Genomic DNA, 18,813 nt, shown 5'->3' with positions numbered 1-18,813 from the left:
GCAGCTCCACCTGTGAGGGATCCTGCCTGTGCCAGATAACCCCATCACAGGACCCAATGCAATAAGATCCCATACTTGTATTTAATAACAGTCTACTGAACACAGGTACAACTAGATATATCATTAACCCACATACAATATAGGCCTTGCATGGCCGAAGCCCCACAGTGCCCTCCAACTGTAGGGTCCACCCCTGATGGGATTTCCCAAAAGTACTGAGGTGCCCCTTGGGCACCCAACCTCTCTGGTGTCCACAAGCGCCAACCCACCCAATATGTGAGACAGCGCTGACCACAGTAACTGAAAGTGCTGTAGTTGGTGCACGTTATGAGGTACCTGGCCGGGTATGGCCTAAAAGCAAAAGGGAAAGATAAGGAGACAACAGGGGACCAGAGGACCAAGGCTCTACTTATAAACTTAAAGAACGTTGCAGTAGAAAGAAAACATTCTGAAGAAACATTTTGTGTCAGTGTAAACATTGAGTCAGAATGCATTTTGTATTTCTACAGCTACTTGTCTTTATGAAATTATTGGATTAATAAAGCCAGATATCCACAATGATTTTTTGAGAAATCATAGATTGCATGTTCTTTTCTGTCCTGATCACCTGATTATTTGTTGCTTCATAGTTATACTGATGTAACGGTTTTTGTGAACCGGCCTGACCCACCCAATCTCACATTGGCCCCTGTGGTCTAACCGGTCCCCATTACAGTGTGATAGTGTCTGGTGGTGCACCTGTTGGCAACAGGACTCCTGAGTCTCCCGCATGATGGTGTGTGGGGAGGACCCGTCCAGACAGGCAGCTGAAGTAGTGTGCTGAGTCTCACCTAGTTCCAGTGCAGCGCCTCCACCTCATCAGGGTCCCTGCGTCCGCATGGGGATGATCCTGTTGAGGAACTCCTCCGTGGTGCTCCTCTCTGTACATTCACTCCACACATGTACACGAGAGGGTTTCTGATTGAGAACATCTTTATTGCCTGAGTGGGCTAGCTGCCCCTCGCAGTAGATATCTAGCCACTCATGTTCAGTCTGTGCCTCCCTTTAAAAGGTGTAGTTCTCCTTTAAATAGGGATTCCCTATCCCCGCAGGGATCTCTGCCCTGTGCCAGGTCCCTGGACACAGTCTCCTCGTCAGTTACTATAACATAACCATCGGCTAGAACTTGTACTTAACTCATGACTGAATAGAACTCTGGCAGAACTTGTACTAGAACTCTGGCAGAACTTGTACTAGAACTCTCGCAGAACTAACTTTAGACTCAGTGCTGTGCCTTATATACACTCTGGAAGCTGACACACCTCTGACATCACTAACCATGGAGTCAGAGCATGTGACCACTCCCATCCATACACAGGGCACCCCACCAGGGTGTGAGGGCAAACCTCCATAATTACTGCTGGCATGCCCACAACTTACCAGGCCTTACTGTCAGCAGGAGAGATGACTGTAGCCATTTTACATGACCGATACATTCTCCCCCTGGTGAATCCCATCATCCTCGCTGGGACCTAAATTTGTATACCCTTTTCCAGGAAGCACTGAAATACAACACATAATTAGGTTAACTTCACATACAAATTTCCATAATATCAGAACAAAATGTCTACAGTACATTCCGCCAAGCCCGCCCCGACCAGCAGCCACGAACCCGCGTAATGCATTAGTACCCCCTAATAATAGTGACTCGGGTCAGGTTTCTTAACCTCTCTACCGCCCATGTCCAGGACCGTGACGTGATAGTGCCTAGGCAGTCCCCTCTCGGGCCTATATGTCACCCTATGTTTGTAAATGTTTCTTCCTATGCCCCATATGCGCACTAAGTGCTCTATCCGCTCCTCGGCCTTCTTCCCTACCACGGCACTTCCTCTTCTGACTAAATGCATTTCAATGGCCTCCCTAAGCCACCTCCCTCTGTTCTCCTCTATTTCATCCATAAGAGGCTCAGGGACATACGGGTACTCCAACCCGTGGGATGATTTATAACGAGCCATTATGGTTCGCTCGGCCCTACTTATCCTGGTCAGGTCAGCCTTACCGGCCCTCCCAGGTAACACCCATGATAGGGGCTCATCAGGGTCCATGGGGTCTGACAGGATGCTAGGACCCATGGGTTCTATCTCCCTATGCTCGATCTGTAGCCACCGCTCCTGCAACTCTCTATCCCTTTGCTCAGGGGTGAACTCTCCCGCAGCCCACCAGTAATCCACTACATCTTGTCGCCGGATGAGGAACCGAGTGCGGTCCATCCATGCGGAGTACCCTTCGAATAGTGGGGCCCACCAACGGTGCTCTCTGAATTTATGTGACCCCCTGACTCCCTATCATCTTCCAGGGAAAATACCCCCGACGACCGTTCAGATCGCGGTACAGACCACCTATAAGATCACGGGGCCTGTTTCACCGGTGCAGGAACTGCAGGGGGCAACCACCGGCCTACCGCGGCCACTCTCAACTCTCCCCCTCCCCGAGAATCGCCCTCCGTAGCGCCACTGCGCTGTCTTTCCCCAGTCCGTCTCTCCTCCCCCCCCAAAGGTATGTCCATAAGTTCCAGGCTAGGTGGGGATCCCGTGGAACAGGTGACAGGGGCAGGGGCTTTATCTAGGCCAGGGAATGGGGCATAAGGGCGAGCGATAGGACCCCACAGGGTTACGACCCGTTCCTGGCTGTCCGTAGACTGGTCCAATGAGGATATCTCACCCTCCTCAGTCCTCGGATCGCCCATCCAACTCCTGGGCCTTGGAGGTGATCGGGGGCCTTCCCCCGATCGCCGAAGCGTCGCTGCATCGTTCCCAGCGGTTCCGCTGTCGCCACCGGAAGTGATGTCCTCCCCGGAACCGGAAACGCCGCCATCTCGGGTCGGATCCCCATTCGGGATCTCTTCTTCGATGACGACATCCGGAAGCTCCGCCGTCGTCTTCACCGGAAGTGATGCCGTTTCTCTGATGGGGCTGCTTCTCTTACCAGTCCGCAGGGGCGTTGGCGTCTCTCTCCCGTCGCCGCGCAGTCCTTGGACGGCGGGACTCCGTCTCTCGGCTCGCCGATCTGCGGGGGACGCCCTGTTTTCCAGACGGCCACTCACCCCACAGGGTGTCATCCGTCCTAGGTCCCTCTTGGATCCCGATTTCGCCACCGCTAGTTCACGGAGGTCCTCATCTGAGTAATCTCCCTTCCCGGATCTCGGGGTCACCGAGCGTGGCGAAAGTCTTGTCTCTGCGCGGTCGGGGAGTGACCCGACCGCCTCGGTCGCTACTGACCCAGCCGACTTGGTCGACTCCAGTCCCCTTTCTCCGGGACTCGCACGGTTGAGCCACAGTGCGCCAGGGGACTCGGCAGAGCGCTTAGCCGTATCCCCCGGGGGGGTCAGCAGGTTGAAAAGGTATAAATGTGGGCATGGGCCACAAATATAATGTCCCGCAATGTGGGCAACGTGCCGCCGTGTTGACAGTGCCTCCGGGCAGCCCGCATTGTAGGCAGAGCCCGACCACCGTCTCGGTGTTAGCCACCCTTACTACTAGTAGCCCGCCGGGTACTGAGTAGGGCTGGGTGGAGACCATAGTTCCCACAGCGGAGGGGCAGGCCATTCTTTTTGTGGGGACCACTTTCAGTGTGGGTCTCTCCAGGTCAGTGGTTCCTCGCAACTGACCGGTAGAAGCTTCTGGGCCAGCCACTTCCTGCTTCGGCTCCTCCTTCCGCTGACATAGCTGGAACCCGCCCCCAGGGGTTGCAATTATGGGCGGATCCCACAGGGGAATATCATGCCCCTTAATTAAGGCCGCGCCTTTCTCAGTCCTGGTGGGCGCGGTCTGCGTTTTCGCGCCAATTTCCTCATCAGAGTGGGATTCTTGGGCGGCGGCTAGTTCCCGCCTTCTCCTAGCTGCTGCTTTTCGTGCAAAATATCCCTCCTTTTTGCACGTTACCTCCGCGGCCGGAACTACTTCTTGTAGTGGCGCCGTCTGGATATCAGTCCCTGGGCCCAGTGGGTGCATTCCCACAGGCCATAGTTGAAAGTCACTCCCCCTGGTGGAAATCAGGGGAGGGTCCCATAGACTAAGCGGTTGACTCAGCACAGGGGCCGAGTGAGTCACTGTCCATGAAGGCGCAGCCATAGCTTTCGCGCCTTGCCCCCCATCAGGGCGGGGCTCTGCTGTTCGCGCCATTCCCGGCCAGCTCTTTGCAAGTTCTGTATCAGCCATTTTCTCTGCGACTGTCCCATGCGGTTTCCCTAGCAAGCGGGAACCGCCATTTTGGTTGGCTTTTAAGCCCAAAAAGTCAGTTTGTTTGCTCTCCTCGCGGGGTTCTCCCCCAATTATCACAATTTCCTCACACTCTTCAAGGGTGGCCCCTCGGTGTCCCAGACAGGATAAAAACGGGGCAGCCACGGCCTTCGCTCCACTCCAGAGCAGATTGGTTAAAGATAACTCGGCGACAGTTTGCTCTTCAGTGGGGCGCACGCCACGGGTGCCTTCCCCATCAGCCTCTGGTCGCCATTTTGTGTTCTCCGCACCACGCGGATCCTCCATTCTCTCGTAACAGTTATCGTACATGGGGCTCCGCTCTGCGGGGCAGCCTCCACACCAGTACAATAAAGATTGCTCAGATGCACCACCACATGTGTACCTGATCTAGGCTGGACTCATGTTGCACTACCTCTGGCTAGGCTCACTCTCTCAGTGTCTGCTGTAACTCCTTCCTCCCAGTCTGTGCTCCCTGTGGTAAGTGTCTGGAATGGGCTAGAGTACTCTGGCTCTGCCATGCAGTACTTGGGGCGTCTACCTCTCTTGGTCAGCCTAGCGCAGACCCTCTCCAGGATTCCTGACCACGTTAACAGTCTATCCCTTCTGGCGTCCTACCAACTAGCACTGCCTCAAAGTGACTCGGTCAGCTATAGCCCGGCTCCAGACCCCTCACTTCTTTCAGGCCCCTAGGTTGTCCCTGCGAACTGACAATATCCGGTCAGCCCCCTGACCACCCCTAGGTCCGTCCCTACGCAGCACAGAGTGGCAGCAAACTCTCTCCCTGTTTCCCAGTGTGCCTAGCTAGAGCCTGTCCTGATGACAGATCTGATCTCAGCAGCTCGCCTCCAAATGTAACGGTTTTTGTGAACCGGCCTGACCCACCCAATCTCACATTGGCCCCTGTGGTCTAACCGGTCCCCATTACAGTGTGATAGTGTCTGGTGGTGCACCTGTTGGCAACAGGACTCCTGAGTCTCCCGCATGATGGTGTGTGGGGAGGACCCGTCCAGACAGGCAGCTGAGGTAGTGTGCTGAGTCTCACCTAGTTCCAGTGCAGCGCCTCCACCTCATCAGGGTCCCTGCGTCCGCATGGGGATGATCCTGTTGAGGAACTCCTCCGTGGTGCTCCTCTCTGTACATTCACTCCACACATGTACACGAGAGGGTTTCTGATTGAGAACATCTTTATTGCCTGAGTGGGCTAGCTGCCCCTCGCAGTAGATATCTAGCCACTCATGTTCAGTCTGTGCCTCCCTTTAAAAGGTGTAGTTCTCCTTTAAATAGGGATTCCCTATCCCCGCAGGGATCTCTGCCCTGTGCCAGGTCCCTGGACACAGTCTCCTCGTCAGTTACTATAACATAACCATCGGCTAGAACTTGTACTTAACTCATGACTGAATAGAACTCTGGCAGAACTTGTACTAGAACTCTCGCAGAACTAACTTTAGACTCAGTGCTGTGCCTTATATACACTCTGGAAGCTGACACACCTCTGACATCACTAACCATGGAGTCAGAGCATGTGACCACTCCCATCCATACACAGGGCACCCCACCAGGGTGTGAGGGCAAACCTCCATAATTACTGCTGGCATGCCCACAACTTACCAGGCCTTACTGTCAGCAGGAGAGATGACTGTAGCCATTTTACATGACCGCTACACTGATATAAAAGATTTGGAAAATCTTATAATATGTTATTCTTTGTGTGAATTTTGTTTTTTATAAATCTGCCCTTGTATTGTGCTTTTGACACCTGTACAACATTCTTGGCCATATGACACCTTCAGGGGCCATAAGACACATTATAGCCTACAGTATTCACATTTATGGGGCATAGGGTATCTTCTGGTTCCGGAAGGTGTCTTTTGGAATAGCACTTCTTAGCAAATATGGACCAGAGTCCTCAATTAGGTATGAGCCATTCACAAAATGTTTATATTCAATAATATTTCCTGTGGGGACTAAATAATAAAAATAAATATTAACCAATATAATAGATGTGTCAATAATGTATTATTCTGTCACATTGACATGGTCTTTCAATTTATTTTACTAGTGATAGTGGTACTGTACCAGTAAATATCTTATTTGTCAGCAGAAATTGGCTGTTTTACAATAGCAATATTAGCACCCAAGAATGAAAAAATCTTTTTTATGTTTTTGCCTTAAGATTTTTTTTCTTCATTTTTATAAAAGTCTCTGAGATAACTATTTGAAAAGAGATTTATATAAAGAATATTTAAGTCACATATGCCCCTTTATTCTTATATTGAACTGTATGTGTATAGTACAATATATAGAATGAACAAAAAACAACAACACTACTTCTATCTATACGGCAGTTGTCAATAAAAAAAAATATCATTATACATTGTTTGTGATTATGATATGATTATACTGATTTGATAATATCCCAATTGCAATTTTCTGACACTGAGTTGCCTGCCTAAAAAAATTCCATCTACGAATAATAAGAATCATTTTAAAGCAGTAGTCAATACTAAATTGAATTAGCTGTACCACACTGAAATTCTTCAAACCTGTTTAGTGGAGAAAATATGACAATCCATTGTATTCTCCATAACATAAAGGCTGGGAAAAGTCAATATTAATTTGCTTTAGGATGACATTATAATTTCAATATCAACCAATGAGATCTCTTTTTCAAATGTTGTCTTATGCAATGTCTAGGGTTGAAACTATAACCGATCAATTTTCAATCCATAACTGCATATCCGGAAAAGTAGTTTGCTAAAATTATGTTTTCAGCACAGCTGAAACACATTGTTGGTTTCATTTTTGCTGCCAAAAAAATGACATTGTATTTTTATCTTTATAGGTTTGGTTTTATAACCAAGGTTGGCATGCCATTCCTTCCTTCATTAATGTGGCAAATAATGCCATTCTACGTGGCAATTTACAAACGGGAAAGGATGCAAGAGACTATGGGATAACTACATATAATCACCCTTTAAATCTAACCCGAGAACAAATGTCAAGCTCCACGTAAGTACTTCAATCTCACTCTTAAAAGCGTACTTAATTTCCATGTTTGGAAATTGTCTAGAACTTAGAATACATTCTAAATATTGTTGTTTTTTCTTTCTGATTAAATATTTTTAAACAAGTAAAGAGAATTGTTTGCTTTTTTAAAGCTGATAATCGTTCAAGACAAATTGCTGTTTGTTTTCTAAATTTATATTGGTTCACATCCCAAATAATACATCTGGGAAGCATTTGCTGATATCTAAAACCTGTTATATCAAGTTTCATTAATGTTTTTGTTTGCAATGCATCAGTGTCCATCTGCCAATATGAAACCACTTGTGACCAAGGAAGGAAACATATTAAAATTCAAGTTTAATGTGGCCTGCTGTGGTTTTCAATAAAATTGTCTATTGTGTGATATTGCCATTATTCTGAAGAAAAAAAAAACATGAAAAACAATGATATCATTATTTTCAATGAAGGTTTACTTTTTATATGATGAATTTTATGTAATGGTCAACAGGTTTGTATTTTGATCAATTATGAGTTTTATGTTACAGTATGATGAATTAAATATTTGTAGTAATTTTAATCATCAAGAAAAAAAAAGCTGCAGTAAGTAGGGACATGAACACTGAACTCTCTTGGACCATCATAGAAACCTGTAAGTACTGTCGCTTTAACAGAATAAAAAGCTTACTTGTAAAATATGTTATATGACATCATAGTAATCACTGTTCAGAAAGAGTTTCATATTCATATATATTATTAGAATCCTAGTGTAGCATTTGTATGTGACAACCAGCATAAATTGTATTACTGTCGCGGCCAAGTTTATTCTTACCTTTGCCCGGTCTCGGCCGCGACAGAAACCGGGCGCGCGCCAAGATGTCCCGGGCGCGCGCCAGAGCCTCGGAGGATCGGTCCTCCGATCAGGGCTTCCCCCTCCCCTCTCCGGGTCCGCCGGGTCCCCCGGAGCCCCCCACCGCAATCCCCCACATCGCGGGACACCAGGGCTCCCTCGGGGAGCCCTGGGCATGCGCGCCATGCGCGCACGCTCCCGATGAAGCGTGACCGCGCATTGATGACGCGCGGCACGCCGAGGGAAATAAACGAGCAAGCCGGGACACCTCCCGGCTTGCGGCTCCAGCCAGGTAAGGATAAAGTGTGTCGCCAGTGTAAGTACAGTATATTTAATCCTGTTTCCTTTTGTAGATTGTTTTCTTCAATGCATGAACTAATTGTATAACATTAGTAAAACAGTAAATGGAAACTAAATCATCTTTCCCTCTTTAAAAGAGGAATTCAATGAGATACATTTTATACAAAATACAGTATTGTTGCACTGACTTATGCACATGCAACAAACAAAATAATTTCCTTAATGCCTACAAACACTTTAAATATTTTATTTAGTTTCCATGCATATTTTGCATTAAACACTGATTTTCTCCTTGATGTCCATATTGAAAGTGATATATCACTGTAATAGTTCGTATTGATTTTTTAGACGCTCACTAAAACATCTTGTCTTGTAAAAATTGCACTTTTCCCCTGTGGATGCCTAGGGAGCACACACTGCATGACCCAATATTTTGTACAGTACTTTAGGTTCTTTGGTTCTGTCCTGTAGCATGAATAACTGGAATCACAGCAGTCTTTTTCGTCATGTAAAAATGAAGAGTTTATTTACTGAGAATGTGTTGCAAGTACAGATCTCAGTGGGTAGAAAAAATGGGATAAATGTACTGTATGAAGAAATCCGAATCCACAAACAGATTTATTATGGGTGGAGTATATAAATAGTGGGCAGCCTCAAGTCTAAGCCATTGTATTATTGGTAGGGTTGGGCTTGGGGTTGGTTAGGGCTGCTGCTATACTGTAGTACAATAGGTCAAACATTTATACATTAATTACTTAATACATTTTGTAGCTTAACCATTAACTATGTGACTTACTGGACTTACCCCGGCCTTTGTGTGTCCAGTCCACTCCATGGGGTCTGTGCCTGGCATCAGTGGCCTGGGCCCTTCTCCTGTACTGTCTCCGTGTTTATGGTGTAAATTTTATAGCAGTTTATTATTAATAGTACAGGGTGTCAAATGGTCTGTTATCTGTCGGCCGAATTATCCAGCACTGTATAATGCCTTCCACTGAACGCATTATTATCCAACGTCAGAACCGATTAATCGACGCTCACATTAACAGATTAACATTGAATCTGCATTCTGACGGCGGTTTGTGGGACGGATTCCGGTGGATAACCGAGGCCCGCCTGTAATAATAATTTTAAAACAATAATTTTAATTAAATTAAGGAAGCTTACCTTACTTACCATTGTCTCATTCTCTACTAGTGTGCCAGTAGAGAGCCCAGACCACTTAGGCCAGCAACCACTGCTATTCTATTAGTACAACTGCCTTCCACAGCAAAACAGCAGCACTCAGCCAGGGAAATAAGAAATATTGTGTGAAGTGGAAAAACAACACTGAGAGTAAATCAGTAATTTACTGTATATTTGTTCTTACTATTCTCTATCTTGTTGTATCATACACACAGTCTCTCTCTCTCTCCGTTCTCTCTCTCTTCTCTCCTCCAAAATTGATTATGATGGCAACTGCACCCCTGAGATCAAGAGATGGCTGACACTTGGAAGAAATGCGATGGTCATTATGAACAACATCTGGAAGAGTAAATACATCAGCCTGGCAACCAAATGCAGATTGGCCAGTGCAATCATTTCCCCAATAGCAACATATGGCTGCGAAACCTGGACTCTGAGAAAGGCAGACAGGCGAAAGATCGATGCTTTTGAACTGTGGTGCTGGTGACGTCTGCTACGCATTTCGTAGACAGCCATAATAACAAACCAAGCAGTTCTGGAACGGATCAAACCAAAAATCTCACTAGAGGCCAAGATAACAAAGCAAAAGCTCTCCTAGTTTGGTCCCATCATGCGAAGCAAGTCGCTTGAGAAGGACATCATGCTTGGAATGACTGGTGGCAAAAGAGGAAGAGGCCGCCCAATAACTTGCTGGATAGATACCATCAAGAAAGATACTGGACTGAAAATAACAGAATTGAAAGAAGCCGTGAGAGATCGGAAGACATGGAGAACATTGATCCATAGAGTGGCCGAGAGTCGTTCTCAACTGAATGGATAAGGAGGATATATATATATATTATATATATATGACATTTGCATGTCATTTCCCAGAATCCCTTGCTGCAGTGGAAGCGCTGTATGCTGGGTGACAATGGGGAAAGACAGGGTTGCAGACCTGTCTAAGACATGCAAATGAACATACAGTAATATTTACAGTTGCTATATATATATATATATATATTATATATATATATATATATAGTACAGATATAAGGGGATGGTAGAGGAGGGTGTATATATTGCCCCTCAATTATTGCAGGGTTTCAGCTATAATTAAGCCCCAGGGAGATGCAGTGTATAATTTTTTAGATTATTGCGCCTCCTATTGGGTCCCTGGGGCGGAACACTTGGAGAGTAGGGTGGACCAGTGCTCCACTCCATGTTTTAGAGATTTACCAGGTAGAATCCAGACCGGGACTTCTAGCTCTCCCTGGTCTCACATAGCTGCAACTGCTAATTAAGAGGAGCAGCTGTTAAAACCTGCCTGTGAGCAGAGTACGGAAGATCAATTTGTTTTCAGAGAAGCTTGTACTAAGAGAGCTGTGTTTTGTGTGGAGCAAGGACTTTTGTTTTGATTTATTGATGTTATCTGCTGTAACATCTTAATGGCAAAATAAACAGGCCAAAGCTTTATTTTCACCTCTGTGTCAGAAGACTTTCTCCTCTTCCTGGAAGGCTGTGTGAAAGTGGTGATCCCTGGATGAAAGGTACATAGCAAAAGGGTACTTTTGTCACATATGGTGGAGTTTAATGTGGTTATCACACTGACAAGCCTGTAAGGTGCAAAAGAGACTGCTGGAGAATGGAGGAAATGATCAACGTACTGATCCAATCCACATCTGTAAATCAAGAAACCAACAGAAGGGTTATTGAGACTAATGCCACACAGCAAGAAAGCATTGCAGCAACTGGTGCTGGCCTTAAAGGAAAACACAAATGTTTTGATTAAGCAAGCTGCATTTGCCCAGGCTGAAGCTCATCAATTGCCCAGAGAGGAGTAGCAAAATGCCGTCCATGCAATACATCAGGAGATCCAGGGCCTATTTGAGTTCCTTACCAGGGTGTTCCTGCTGAAGCACATCCTAAGGTGGTTAGAGTATGTAACTACCTGCAAAAGATGGTGGCTGCAGAGGATGTAGAGGCCTACCTGATGGCGTTTAAGCGGACTGCTTAAAGGGAAGGATGGCCTGTGGCTGACCGGGCAAGCCTGCTAGCACCGTTTCTGAGTGGGGAGCCCCAGAAAGCATACTATGATTTGGAACTGGCTCAAGCCAGTGATTACAGCAAGCTGAAAACAGAGATCCTGGCACACCTAGGGGTGACAACGGCTGTCCGTGCCCAGAGGTTTCACTCCTGGACCTACAAACTGGATAAAGCCACAAGATCACAGATGTTTGACTTAATACATCTTGCCAGAAAGTGGTTACAACCAGAAATCAACGCAGCCAGCCACATTGTGGATTAACTAGTGATGGACCGATTTCTGAGAGGCTTACCTGTTGCCCTTCGTTGCTGGGTCTGTCACAGTGATCCCAAAACAGCTGACCAGCTAGTTGCATTGGTAGAACGGTACGTTTCAGCAGAAGAATGGCTTGAACCCTATATCAAAGGGCAGCCTCAGAACCGGAAGATGCAGAGCCCCAGTAAAACTGGAAATACTGTTCCAGGGAAAAGGGGGAATTTTGATGAGCAGATTGGGTTTTATAACCCCAGGGACATAACCACAAGAGAAAAGAACTTTGTTAAGCGGGAATAACCTATGCTGTGAAATGTTTTTAATGTCGAGAGTTTGGACATATGGCAAAGGACTGTCCCGAAATGGTTGAACCAATGGAATGTAATGTGGGTAGTGATAATAGGGATGATTATTCACTGTATGCTCAGTCTGTGTGCAAATAAAATGGCTGTTTGAATAGTCACCCTTGGTGTTCCGTGCAGGTAGAAGGGAAAAGGGTTCAGGCATTACTAGATTCAGGGAGTATGGTTACCCTCATAGACCAATATTTGGTAAATGGTATTCATGTAGATGACACCCAAAAGATTGATATTTCCTGTGTACATTGGGGATATTGATAAGTACCCCACTGCTGAAATACAAGTTGAGACACAATGTGGCTCTATAAGTTGTCGAGTTGGTCTGGTACCAAAATTAGCCCATGACATGATTATTGGTAGAGATTTTCCCCATTTTTTTTAATTTATGGCCAGCTGCTGAAAAACTTGCCACTCGTTTGTCAAGTGAATGTAATGATGATTTCCCGTTTGCTGATATTTTGGGAGACAAACTAGATAGCACAAATGGGTCTGAAATAAACAGTCAAGGCCTATGAAAACACTAGTGGGTGACAAACCAGAACAAAATGATGCTGGACCATCTAATAATCCTGAACCAGATATTGAACTTAATGATTTAGAGGTCAGTCCAGGTAACCTCAAGAGTGCCCAGTGGTCTGATCCCACTTTGTCAGTAGCCCTAAATACTAGTTTGGTAAGGAATGGGACCCCTACTAATCCAGACAGACCCTTTTCTTATCCTTATTTTGAGGTGGATAACGATCTTTTATATAGCATTGAGGAAAAGCAGTCTGTTATAACAAAACAGTTGTTAGTGCCAAAAGCTTATCAGCGCACTGTGTTAAATCTCGCACATAGCCATGTTCTAGGTAGACACCTAGGGGTTGAAAAGACGAAAGAGCATATTCTCAGGAGATTTTATTGGCATGGGGTAATGGCAGAAATAATAGATTATTGTTCATCGTGTCCTGAATGTCAGCTTACTGCCCCTTTTTCAGTTTACCGTAGCCCGTTTGTACTGCTACCAGTGATTTCAAATCCAATTTAAACGCATTGCTATGGATTTTGTTGGCCCTTTAGTGAAGTCATCCAGGGGGCATCAGTGCATATTGGTGATATTAGACTATGCTACCCATTTCCGTGAGGCAATTCCTCTACACACAACCTCCGCAAAATCTATTGCTAAAGAGTTAATGATGATGTTTAGTAGCGTCATTGGATCAGCTCTGTACAGCAGCTGTCGCTGGACATTACATTCCGCTCGGCAGTGGTTACTAGCTGTCCCTTAAGGTAATCATAGTACAGAGTATGCGGGTTCTTGCAATGTGATCTAATGTTTTTGTTTGATCTCGCATGCGCTTCTATGCGCATTCGCAATGGTGGTTTGTGTATCTAGCGTTTCTATGGAGACAGGAGGGTATAAATACGCTCCACTTACCCTCCACTTCAAAATGGCCCTGATGAAGCTCCGTAGCCGGAGGGAAACGTGCGTTGGGCACGCAATCTTATCAGTCTCCTTCATGGAGCTGTTTCAATACAGTGCTTTTCAGTCAAAGGATCTAACTTATAGATTATATATGCCATCTGGCTATTATTAAAGTGTTCTCTAGACAGTGAGGGTAGTGCATCTGCTCTCCACTCAGCAATATTATAGGTTCACATCGTGCTCCTTGATGCACTCGTGCTGCTATTACACTATATGTGCACTTAATGCTGTGTAAGGAGTGCTAATGGTGCTTAGCCCTACTGTGGATCATATTGCTAAGCATGACTACATTAAAATAACACATGTCTGTTTACTACTCATGTTAGTACAGTCTGGATAGCACATAGTTTACATAGCACTATCTGGTGGCGATTCAATAATTTAAAGACGCCACTTCTACCAATTCATTTCCACTGTCAACACTGTTAATGTACCATCTGTGCTATATGTAGATCCTGTGGGTTTTCACCCTGGCTGATTGCACCATTAGTTCCCATTACCTTACTACTATCATTCAGTAAGAGTAACTATATTGACCTACAGTAGGTGATGAGACTTTGGTGCATTTGTTATTTGATTTAATTTCTTTTTAAACATCGTTATATACACTCGGTAATATATGTTTTAAGTAATTAAAGCTGCAGTTCAGTCTTTTTTTTTTTTTTTTTTTTTTACATTTATTTTTTTACTTTAATAGTTTCATATGTGCAATCTCTAATTATCTAAAGAACTGTATAGCTGCAGGTCAATTCGTTCTCCATGTATTGATAGGTCAAAATTTGGTGACATATTAAAAGCTGGGATTTGTTTATAATCTGCTTGTCTGTCAGTGGAAGCTCATGAATATTCATGAGCAATCCTGCACTGACATGTGCTAGAGGGAGGGCAGGGCTGACAAAGGGGTGTGCCAGGGCTTGTAACAGGACATGAAGGGGCAGTGCCTTAGCAAATGGCTGTTAAAATAGAATACAAGAAAATTGGTCTTTCAAAGTTGTTTTTTTAAAAACAGAAAATGCTAAAAGTATTTTTTCTTACTACAGAACTCATTTATTTAAAAAAACACACATGCAGGATATTGACTAAACTGCAGCTTTAAATAAAGGTTATATCTTAATTAGTGGTGTGCATTTAAGTGAATTTTCTTCGGAGTACAATCACTTTGTACTCTTCATTTCTGCTAATTCCTCTACACACAACCTCCGCAAAATCTATTGCTAAAGAGTTAATGAGGATGTTTAGCCAGGTGGGGATTCCCAAGGAGATCCTAACAGATTAGGGTACTCCATTAATGTCTCGGGTAACCAAGGAGTTATGCAAACTTCTCCACATAAAGCAGCTAAAAACCTCTGTGTATCACCCACAAACTGATGGTTTGGTGGAGCGGTTCAATAAAACCCTAAAGGCAATGCTGTGAAAAGTGATTTATAAGGATGGAAACAACTGGGACTTTTTGTTACCTTATTTAATGTTTGCTATTAAAGAAGTGCCCCAAGCATCTCCTGGATTCTCACCATTTGAATTGCTATATGGCAGGCACCCTAGGGGGTTACTTGACATAGCTAAGGAAACATGGAAACAAGAGACTACACCACATCGCAGTGTAATTGAGCACATAACCCAGATGCAGGAAAATATGGCAGCCATTATGCCTATAGTGAGGGAACATATGGAGAAGGCCCAACATGATCAGAGAAATAGCTATAATAAGAATGCTAGGATCTGTGTGTTTAAACCTGGATACAGAATACTAGTTTTAATTCCCAGAGTAGAGAATACATTTCTGGCAAAATGGCATGAGCCGTATGAAGTTATTGAAAAAATGGGAGAGGTAAATTATAAAGTGAGACAGCCAGGCAGACGAAAGCCTGAACAAATATACCATGTGAACTTACTTAAGCCCTGGAAAGAAAGGGAGGTTCTAGTTACTGTGGAAACCGCTGCCTTCCCCATTAAGGAAAACCTGGCACGGGAGGTAAAAGAATGTGTCAAATTAAACAAAGATGTGTTCTCCGCACTTCCAGGAAGGACTAGGGTTATTAAACATGACATTATAACCGAGCCAGGAAAAATGGTCAGTCTTAAGCCTTGTAGAATACCTGAAGCTCATAGAGAGTCAATCAGAGCAGAGGTTAAGAAAATGCTAGATCATGGGGTGATTGAGGAGTCACAAAGTGACTGGAACAGCACTATCGTGCTTGTACCATAACCGGATGGTACTATAAGGTTTTGTAATGACTATCACAAGCTGAATGTCATTTCAAAATTTGATTCCTACCCCATGCCAAGGGTTGATGAGCTAGTGGATTTAGGATTGCTTGTAGACAGCAGGCTTAGCAATAGTGCCCAATGTCATGCAGTAGCTGCAAAGGCAAACAAGATCTTATCTTGCATCAAATGGGCAATGGATGGAAGGGAAGTAAACATAATTATGCCCCTTTACAAAGCATTAGTAAGACCACACCTTGAATATGGAATACAATTTTGGGCACCAATCCTAAGAAAATACATTATGGAACTAGAGAGAGTGCAGAGAAGAGCCACCAAATGAATAAAGGGGATGGACATTCTAACTTATGAGGAGAGGATTAGCTAAATTAGATTTATTTACATTAGAAAAGAGGCATCGAAGAGGGGATATGATAACTATATACAAATATATTCAGGGACAATACAAGAAGCTTTCAAAAGAACTATTCATCCCACGGGCAGTACAAAGGACTCGGGGCCATCCCTTAAGGTTGGAGGAAAGGAAATTTCACCAGCAACAAAGGAAAGGGTTATTTACAGTAAGGGCCGTTAAAATGTGGAATTCATTACCCATGGAGACTGTGATGGCAGATACAATAGATTTGTTCAAAAAAAGGTTGGACATCTTTTTAGATGGGAAAGGTATACAGGGATATACCACATAAGTATACATGGGAAGGATGTTGATCCAGAGATTAATCCGATTGCCAATTCTTGGAGTCAAGAAGGAGTTAATTTTTCCCCTTAATGGGGTTTTTTGTTTGCCTTCCTCTGGATCAATAAGTAAGTATAGATATAGAATAAAGTATCTGTTGTCTAAATTTAGCATAGGTTGAACTTGATGGACGTACGTCTTTTTTCAGCCTCATCTACTATGTAACTATGTAACTATGTAGTGGAAAGGCTCGGAAATGCCCGTTACCTCACCACACTAGATCTAACAAAGGGTTATTGGCAGGTTCCACTCACAGAGCAAGCAAAGGAAAAGACTGCCTTTTCTAGGCCTTTTCCAATACAAAGTATTGCCGTTTGGTCTACATGGGGCTTCAAAGAATGATGGACAGAATATTAAGGCCACATAAGTACATTATATGCAGCTGCATATCTAGATGATGTGGTAATAATACGGAAGATTGGGAATCCCACCTTCCGAAAGTACAAGTAATACTAAACTCAATTCACTCTGCTGGGTTAACGGCTATCCCAAGTAAGTGTACGATTGGCTTAGAGGAAGCCAAATATTTGGGATATTCCATTGGTTGAGGGTTAGTGAAACCTCAAACTGCTAAAATTGGAGCCATACGGAATTGGCCCCAGCCAGTCAATAAGAAACAATTGAGAACTTTCCTAGGCCTAATTGGATATTACTGGAGATGTATCTCTAACTTTGCTACCCTTGCATGTTCATTAACTGATTTGACAAAAGCAAAAGCTCCAGTAATGGTAAAATGGTCCCCAGAAATAGAACAAGCATTCAGGAAACTGAAAGCAGCCATATGTGTCCAACCAGTCTTGGTAACGCCTGATTTTTCAAAAGAATTTGTTTTGCAAACCGATGCGTCTGAGGTAGGGCTTGGTGCGGTCCTCTCACAAGAGAAGAACATCCTATTTTGTTCCTAAGCAGAAAACTTAACCCACAGGAAACATACTATTCCATAGTGGAAAAATAGTGTCTTGCTATAAAGTGGACAGTAGACCGTCTTAAGTACTACCTGTTAGGCAGAAAATTCAGGCTCGTGACAGACCACACACCCCTAACCTTGATGAGTCAGTATAGGGAGAAAAAGAGCAGAGTGACCCGCTGGTTTCTTAGTCTACAACCCTACAAGTTCTTAGTTGAACACAGGGCAGGCAGTAAACAAGGAAATGCAGATGGCTTGTCAAGAATGCATTCTCTGGTGTGCACGGTCACTCAACCCACAAGGTCTGAGCTGGGGGGGTGGCGGTGAAGTGGTTAACCAGGCCAATAATAGAGGTCTCAGACCTGGCTGGTTACCCCTAAACCTTGTTGGGGGTGAAGGGATTAATTGTTGCTCACCTCAATGCCATGTTTCCCCTATACATTAACTGTGTTGGCTCCATTTTGCAGCTCAGAACTAGCTGCAATCCTATGAATGAATGTAGAATGTGCAAATTGTATTCGCAACACAAGGGGGAGCTTCTAGTGCTGAACCAAGCGTCAATTGAATAAGTGTGTCTGTGGTCAGCGGCTCCCTTGAAGTTCTGAAGTACTTCCTAAACCACAGACTCTTCAGAGAAAGTCTTAACCACAAAGTTAAGTGGATAAGTGGTCTACAGTCTAACTGAAGTGCCCGGAATGATACAATGTATCCTGCAGTCTCGTTAGCCAATTAAGGTCAAGTGCTGGAGTGCTTTGCGATTACCGAGACCGGCAAGCAGTGATACATTGTATGCCAAGAATCCAACCACAAACCACATCACAGAGCTTATTCAATTAAGCCACTCACTTTGGTTAGGAAGGAGCTAGCGCTCTAATTTTTGGTATACAGTTAGTGAAGCATATAACATTCACATACATATTGGTTTTATATCACCCATACATACAGAAGGTACATATAAAAATAAAATGGGTTACAGTATGTTTTAAAATGTAAAGCAGGAACCCTTCCCTGCCATCCCGGCAATGAATACATGAATGTGTCAATGTGTTAAGGGTGGATGAGATGAGGGATTTTTCATCTCCATACTTCAATGGGAACCCTGCTAAGTTGGTACCCACGTGTCTAGAGAAGTCCGGAGTTGAAAAGTCTCATAGACCCTAGGTGTTAGGGTGGCCGGGATATTGTCAAGTACCAGATGCCGGTGCAAAGTATGGGCTATTAACACTTGATAGCCAAACCCCGGACTTACTGTCTCCAGATAAGAGGTTG

At 44.5% G+C, this 18,813-nt stretch overlaps 1 protein-coding gene across 5 annotated transcripts in view; it reads left to right on the top strand.

The window, feature by feature from the left end:
* Positions 1-18,813, top strand: part of LOC142496631 (phospholipid-transporting ATPase ABCA1-like) — a 1,672,602-nt gene that overhangs the window by 1,280,575 nt on the left and 373,214 nt on the right. For all 5 annotated transcript variants that reach the window (XM_075603302.1, XM_075603295.1, XM_075603331.1 and 2 more), the window contains one exon: positions 7,081-7,247. In XM_075603302.1, coding sequence (XP_075459417.1) covers positions 7,081-7,247 — 167 coding nt within the window. The remainder of the gene's footprint in view (positions 1-7,080; positions 7,248-18,813) is intronic.

The sequence above is a fragment of the Ascaphus truei genome, chromosome 1, assembly GCF_040206685.1.
Source record: "Ascaphus truei isolate aAscTru1 chromosome 1, aAscTru1.hap1, whole genome shotgun sequence".
Taxonomy (NCBI): domain Eukaryota; kingdom Metazoa; phylum Chordata; class Amphibia; order Anura; family Ascaphidae; genus Ascaphus; species Ascaphus truei.
The sequence above is the reverse complement of the archived record's forward strand: the minus strand, read 5'-3'. Positions and strand labels throughout refer to the sequence as shown.